This window comes from Semicossyphus pulcher, unplaced genomic scaffold, assembly GCF_022749685.1.
Source record: "Semicossyphus pulcher isolate SPU_LCO1_2020_fin unplaced genomic scaffold, fSemPul1.0.p SCAF_15, whole genome shotgun sequence".
Taxonomy (NCBI): Eukaryota; Metazoa; Chordata; class Actinopteri; order Labriformes; family Labridae; genus Semicossyphus; species Semicossyphus pulcher.
The window spans coordinates 15,659,960-15,667,620 of NW_027211659.1; the positions used below are offsets into that span (position 1 = coordinate 15,659,960).

The 7,661-nt window shown below is 43.3% G+C and overlaps 1 protein-coding gene across 1 annotated transcript; it reads right to left on the reverse strand.

Annotated features, from left to right (window-relative positions):
- Positions 1 to 347: 347 nt before the first annotated feature.
- desma (desmin a) lies at positions 348 to 7,069 on the reverse strand. Its single transcript, XM_069663800.1, has 10 exons — positions 6,407 to 7,069; positions 4,436 to 4,496; positions 4,090 to 4,185; positions 3,273 to 3,434; positions 3,064 to 3,189; positions 2,853 to 2,963; positions 2,415 to 2,524; positions 2,270 to 2,322; positions 1,596 to 1,687; positions 348 to 1,036 (listed from the first exon to the last, which is right to left on the reverse strand). Exons 1-10 carry the CDS (start codon positions 6,985 to 6,987, stop codon positions 995 to 997), a joined length of 1,434 nt encoding a protein of 477 aa, XP_069519901.1. The 5' UTR covers positions 6,988 to 7,069; the 3' UTR covers positions 348 to 994.
- Positions 7,070 to 7,661: the final 592 nt, after the last annotated feature.

Sequence of the window (7,661 nt, forward strand, 5' to 3'; positions counted from 1 at the left end):
CTGCTCTCTGCTGAAAACAAAGCCGGGCCCGAGCCAGCTCATTAACAAGCCATTGTTCACTTTACCCCTGAACCAATACCGGTCCTGTTACCGATAATTTCAACTCCTACTTTCTTTATAAAAGCAAATTAAATGTTAACAGAAGACGGTTGCGCTTGGCTGCGAAAGCCGGGATCATTTTAGAAAGCCCACATCAGATGATGAATGCAGTGGGAAGGAACGGTTCATAAAGGAACCGATGCGAGGGCGTACGCCGAGGAATGCTAATGACTGGAGTTTTAAAAAAAGAAAACTGTCTTATACAATTCAGACACAAGGTTTTTCTTCTGACTCTCAAGAGACAAACGGTGATAACAAATTGTCTTTATTTGGAGGTTTCTGGGCACTGTGAAGCAGCATAACACGGTCACCCATACACAAACAATCAAGCACCCGGCACATGCTGTTGAGCTCAAACTTCAAACATGACTGAGTTCCTTTTTCATTAGCTTCATGTAGCTGAAGTTTTTCAAGCCTAAAATCAACATCCTGCTTTCCTTAAATCAGTTACACAACTAAAAGCGCTTCTTTAATAAGTCTTATGCGTGTTTGCACGGAGGCACTTGGAATACTTGCAGTAAACATCTTGCAAAACTCCCTGTGGATACTGTGCCAATAACAGCTACACAAAGCCCTGCCTCCATTGACTTATTTTTGCAGACAAAATCTGTTGCTTTTGAAAGAAGGGAAACTAAAACAATTAAAGCATAATTCCTGGAATGACCTTTATTTAAAACCAGGTTAAAGGCAGTGCATTATGCCTTCATACTGCATGTATGCTCATGTATACTCATTACATGTGTTTCTTTTTAAAGCTGAAATGTTCAACATCATATTTCTTAAAATAGGCTCAGCTTATAAATCGTCATCGTCGTGGTAGGAAAATCTTTTTTTTTTGTTCTATATTTTTTATTAACTTATTATATTTAGTGTTTCTATCGTTGCTTCTCCCGGTTTACATGATGTCCTGCTGGTGCTGTGTGGACTCGCTGACGACCTGAGGAGGAGAGAGAGAGAGGTTTTGTAAATTGTTTTGAAGGACAAAAACATATTCATTATCTATGTGAAGGACTAGGAGAGGGTTGCAGATAATATGTGCGTGTTTTCAATAATAGGTATTGTTTGGAGTGAAGTGCTGTGCAGGGGAGAACAGAGGCCACAGACGGTGAAGCTGCTTGTTCATGGAAGCAGGTGTGGAGTGGAGCATTGCTTTGTTCTCTGTAGGATCCATGCTGTTTTTATCACATGCAAACTTAGCCCTATTTCAAAGAAGGTGGTGGATGAATAAAACCTATACAGGGAATTTTCTCTTTAAATCCTGTCACCTTGTCAGCCCATAGTGAAGGGATAGTAAAAGTAGGTGGGATATTGGAAGCAGACTTACAGCATGGGCACTAGCGCCCTGGCTCATAGAATACTTCATCTGGATAAGAATAAAAATGAATCTCTTAATAGCTAAAATGACCAGGTGCAACAGTTGTATTGCAGTATATAGACCTATGTGGGTGTTTGGGCTGAAAGTGTACATATATGTGTGTATTTGTGTGTGTTCAAACCTCGCCATCGCGTGTCTCGATGGTCTTGATGAGAACAGTCTTCTTGGAGTGAACCTCTGAGGAGCGCTGATGCTGGGACTCAGGGCTGGTCTCTGCGAGAACACATTCATGCAGCTTTTTCACTTTGCTTTGCAACAATAACACAAAGTCAATTCAGTCGGAGAACTTCAAGCAAGCGTTGCTTTCAGAGGACAATTTGGCCTTCAGCAACCTGACGGAGCAATTAAAAAGTCTGCGAAGCTGCCGGTTGAAAGTGTAATCAAACTCATATTCAGAATCAGTGGCAGCAATGAATCATGTCCGTACCTAATACATCATGTTTAATTACAGCTCATTGCTTCATTTAAGCAGAGCGAGGGGAGGTGCTGGCAGAGATTAATTGCACATTTGGATTGTTAATACATCAAGTGAATGGGCTGAGTTGTGTGGTTACTGATGTGAAGCTTGTGGATGATTGCCCCTGTGAATCATGACACGTCTAATATCGCCACACAGTGGTCAGAATGTGTCCCTGCAGCTGTGCAACATGTAATGCCCCTAAGAATAGCACGCACCATATACAGTCACAAGCTATAATTAGTCTTATTTTACCCCCGCATTGACTCATTTGGAATTAAGGACGGATTGTGTGGGTCTCTGTGTGTGAAGGGAAGAATGCGTGCTGTGTCTCTTACCTCTGAATCCAATGGAGGAATAAGAAGACTGCACAGGCCCAGCGGTAGTGATCCTGCAAGAAGGAGAGAAGAAATCAGCCGGTAATATGAGGAAAAACATTAAAACATCACAGCTCATTAAAAAAGTCAAGGTAAGACCACGCACCTGCTCTCCTCTCCCTCCAGCAGCTTGCGGTAGGTGGCGATCTCAATATCAAGGGCCATCTTCACATTGAGGAGGTCCTGGTACTCCCTCAGGTGACGGGCCATGTCATCCTTTAAAATAAGACACACAAATTCATCTGTCTGCTATCATAAACTTTGCACCAAATACAAATTGAACTGAAAAAACCATTAAGGGACTAAAGAGAGTGTGAGGAAAACTTGTTATGTATTTCTAAAAGCTGTTAAACCACAAACCGAAAAGTGCTCCCATTAGAGGTTTCAAACACTGAGCGAACCAGTTTTCAGCCAACTGAATGTACTAATCGCTAATGTAGTGGCTGAATCAATTAATTAATTCCTCTTCAGAGTGAAAACTAATCTAAATTCTGCACTACTTTGATGCTGCAATCCATAATGGAAAGTGTAAGAAGCTAATCACCTTCATCTTAGCGATGTCTTCCTCCAGCCGTGAGATAGTATCCTGGAAACCAGAAGCCTCGTGGCCCATACGTTCCTCCATGTCTCTCATCTGGCGCAGCAGAGACTCATTCTACAGGGGAAAACAGAGATGTGATGTTAGAGGTGGAGCAGAATGAAAGATAGACGTGTGGTTGTGTAAGAAATAAAGCAATGATGGGATAAATGCTTACGGTGCCCTTGAGTGAGTCGATCTCGCAGGTGTAGGACTGGATCTGGTGTCTGTACTCCATGCTCTCCTGCTTGGATTGACGCAGAGCATCGTTGTTCTTGTTCACAGCCTGGTTCAGATCAGACACCTGAAGAGAGGGGATGATGTTTATAACAGTGCAACAGCTGAAGAGGGCTATCTGTTTGTTTGTTTATGTACAAGTGTGACTACCTTAGACTTGTACCAGTCTTCAGCCTCTGCGATGTTCTTGGCGGCGATGCCCTCGTACTGGACGCGGATGTCCCTCAGAGCAGCAGTCAGGTCGGGTTTGGACATGTCCATCTGGATCTGCACCTGAGTGTCCTGCATCTGGCTCTGCAGCTCGCGGATCTCCTGCAGGGTGACATGGGAATAAAATATATCATTTAAAAAAAAAGGAAAGATTGTGTTATATATAAAAATCAAGAATAGCACAAGGCTCGATTTGGTTACTTTCTAACAAGCTTCATTCCCCTTCAGCTGTCTCCTGGTCTAACCAAAAAGATATAAATAGCTTTTGCATCTGTTCAGATCCGCACACACACGCACACAGACACGACCAGCAGCTGACATGCTCTCTTCAACCAATCAGCAGTTCTGCATTTCTGAGAGGTCAAACTTGTGGCAGAGAAGAGAAAAATGGCAGGAAGGGACATCAACTGTTCCTGCATGTGTCTCGGTGTGTAGCTCGGTATGTGCTTTGATGTCTGCGGGTGACAAATGTGTCTGTTGCGTTCATCGCATTTGCTGTGCATAAGACCTGAATGCGCACATTGTTTCAGAGAGGGGGTGTAAATGAGAATATAAAATCTGTGGGTGTGTTAAAGTGTGAAATATTTGATACCTTTAAGAGCTGCGTGTCTACAGATGTCTAAAAATATCTAATGCTACATTATAGCTTCACAAAGTTGTTATATGATATAGTACACACCACTCTACTGACATACATAGCACATAGACATGCTGTAGGTGTGGTGGCCAGGCAGATTTTATAGACGGATCAACAGACCTCTTCATGGATCTTCTTCAGGAAGGCGATCTCCTCTTGCAGAGTTTCAATGCGTCTCTCCAGGTCCAGCCTGGCCAGAGTGGCATTGTCAACATCCTGGATACAAACACACAAACAGAAATATAATTATAGAGACACAAAAGGAAGGAACGGGAAATGAAAGAAAGAAAACAAAAAAAGTACTAAGAGACAAGGTAAGAAGGAGAAGGGAGAACAAGAACCCGAGAGGAATAAAGTTGATGAGAGAGATGAGAGGGAAAGTTGTGCAAGGACGGAGTGTTTCATTTTTCCCCCCGACAAAGGATTGAGACATGACGGGGTGTTTTTATGGAAACAAAAGACGTACGGCTCTGAAAGCAGAAAGGTTGTTCTCAGCCTCCTCCTTCTGGTGAATCTCCTCTTGCAGTCTGGAGAGAGGAAAGAAACAGACACAGAAGAAAAGAGGAAAGTAAAGTGAAAACAAAGACAACAGCTGTGTTTGACAGTGTAGCTTATTCTCCAGGGACCAATTATCAGCCGGATAAACTAGTTACCACCTCTCGCTCCTACAGCCCGCTGCTCTGTGTTCCTTTTTAGCTGCCGGTAAGATTACAAGAATAGAACTGACTAGACAATGACACATCATGGTTGAACTTTATTTGTAACCATGTTCACCCACTCACGGATACATACACACACTCTGGTTCACTTGTTCTGAGTCTTAAAGCTGTGGTGCAGCTGCTGTCACAGAGTCAGGAGGGTAACAGGGAGAAAGGAACAGAGGTCTGCCCTTGGCTGGTACTGCTTCCAGATTAGCATTTTACTGTGCAAAAAAATGAAGGAAAACTGCATGCATGTTACATTACTGTTTATAGACCCCTTTAAACTGCAAAGTGCTACTTTTAGATACAGCAAAGTGCCGAGCACAAAAACTATTTCTGTAAGATAAAGTTGCTTTAACGCGCCCGTTTTTAATTTAGCTGTTGATGCTCTGCTTACAGTCTGCATTCTATGTGTGTCTGTGTGTGTAGGTGTTGTAACTGTTGGCAGGGCAGGAGGTCTCTCCGTGTGTGTTTTGATCTCAGTGGGAGCAGCAGGTGCTTTGGCAAGCTTCACACGATGCTGCAGGCAACAATTTAAAGATGGCTGATGGAAAGAAAGTGAGTTGTGATGTATGTGTATGTGCTGCATGTGCGTGTGTGTGTGTGAACTGGCAGTTCTAACTGTGTTTTATATACACTTCAATTTAAGTGCTGTTGCAGTGACATTCTAAATTCAAAGAGACGACCGAGTAGCTACAAATAGACTATTCAGTGATACACCCACATCACAGCTCTGTCTCTCTGTGTCTGTCTCTCTGTCTCACCCACACGCAGGTTTGGATTTGCCCATCTGAGATTTAGTTAGTTTTTCTTTTTTTAAAGTTTGTTCATGTTTTTTATTCTCTCAATAATTTCACCAATAAAACAGACTGCGTGCTCATCTGTTCATTCCTGCCTGTCTTCTTTTCTGTCTGAAACTTTATCTGTCTGTCGGCCTAAACTTTATTCCTGTGAGCCTGCCAATCTCTCTCTCTCTTCACTTTCCTACGTCTCTAGTGAATAAATTATAAAACACCTTTGTAAAAAGCTGTTGGACTGTAAGGCTCATTGAAGCGTAGGTTTTCTAAAAATCTGTCCTTTGTTGTTTTCCCCTTTTTACCGAAAGGGAAGAGACGCCCTCTGGAAATCAGCCAGTTGTCTTTGATGCCACATGTGGGGCTTTTACTTCTTTGACTACCACCTAATCGTTCTCTTACTTTCCATATGTCCTCTTCTTACTTTAAGAAGTGTGCCCCCATGTTTTTCTGATGTTGAAAAGTAGTAGCCAACATATGGGTCGAGTCCCCGTAGAGGGTCACAAGAATAACTTAAGGGGTCATTGGATGTTAAGCACTAAAGATTTTATTTACTTTAGTTTGAAGATTTTTCTATTATATTGTAGCTTCAGGTTGGAACATCACTCACTCCTTTAAGCTAACAACTAATACATATATAAAATAGTTGTTTGCAAGTAATAAATGCCTTGCACAAGCCAAAAACATTGGGAACCCCTGATGTAGATGTTTGTACTACCCATTAATATAAGTGTCATGTAACAGAGACCCTGTCTAAACTATTCTGCCATGTTTGTCTTTCTGGAACAGTTGCAAGCTCCTGTCAAAGTCCTTCTGTTTTTGGTTGATAAAAATATGTCATGTGTTCTGCATCCCACCTGTTTTAATCATTCATCCACACTCCTAGACATGATTAAAGACATTGGTATCCTTTGGTACAGATCCAACCATCCCCTAACCTACCTGAGCTTGATTTTCTGCAGGTCATCAGCCAGGTTGTCTCTCTCCACCTCCACTCGGGCACGCTGGTTGGACAGAGCCTCGATTTGCCTCCTCAGCTCCCTCATTTCCTCCTCGTACATCTCAGCCACACGGCCAGGCCCCTCGCGGCCCCTCAGCTTCTCAATTTCCACAGTCAGCGCTGCATTCTGCTGCTCCAAGAAGCGAACCTTCTCGATGTAGCTGGCAAAGCGGTCGTTGAGGTGCTGAAGCTCGGCCTTCTCATTGGTCCTTGTGTTGAGGAAGTCCTGGTTCATGGCGTCAGCCAGGTTGAAGTCAAGTTTCTCGCCGGAATAGGTGCGCATGGCGGAGGAAGAGCCATACCCTGCTCCACCAGCACCGGAGGACACTCTGTAGCCGGAAAAGGAGGGGATACTGCCGCCCTTGACCTCATAGACTCTGGAGGACATACGGCTTGAAGAGGAGCTGCGGCCACCTCCTGCGGAGGAGAAGAGGGAAGACATTGGGGTTGACCCAACGCCGGAGCCGAAAGTGCGACGGTAGGAGGAGGCAGACTGAGCCGAGGAGGAGTAGGACTTGCTCATGGCTGGTTCACTGTTGGGTTGTCGTGTGGTCTTGATGAAGCCGCTTGAGATGCTGAGACCCAACTGTCCCACTGGGCAACTGGGAGGGATACGAAGTGAAGAAATGCCAGACACTGAGCACAGCTATTTGTAGATCTACCACACCCACTCCTACTCCAACCCCTCCGGCGTCAACCCCCTATGCACTCCCACTACCGCCTACTCCACCCCCTCCACTGTACCTCAACCCCATTTTCTTTTGATTCATCACTTTGTTCCCATTTTAAATAGAGTTCCAAACCCCGAGAAAGATTATTATGGAATCATTTTCCAAGATTTCCCCATTTGTTAAGATTGGGAAACAACAACGGAGAATCAAACCAAGGGTCAGCAAACAGAAAGTCCTCCCAATCATACCACAGGTACTTTTCATTTTCTTAAAACTATGGATAAACAATAATGGTGTCATTGACACTTCAGAATAATAAAGTAGCTGTTAAAAAAATAATAATAATATACAACGACATTTTTGAGTTTGGTGGCTGATAACTGGGGATAAGAAGTGCAATGTCTGGTTGACTTTGAAAAATGTGATTCTCTATTTTGCCCCTGACATTTGTAGAGTAGGAAGTTAATCAACTCCTCTTACTTTTTTTAAACAGAAATATTCTGATGACATTCATTGATCAGTTTAT

Excerpts from the sequence above, each read along its gene's own strand:
- desma (XM_069663800.1), bottom strand. The coding sequence starts at position 6,987 with ATGAGCAAGTCCTACTCCTCCTCGGCTCAGTCTGCCTCCTCCTACCGT. Across the intron at positions 3,190-3,272 it reads AAGACTGGTACAAGTCTAAG|GTGTCTGATCTGAACCAGGC; the intron begins GTAGTCACACTT and ends CCCTCTCTTCAG. Across the intron at positions 2,525-2,852 it reads AAGACATCGCTAAGATGAAG|GATGACATGGCCCGTCACCT; the intron begins GTGATTAGCTTC and ends CTTATTTTAAAG.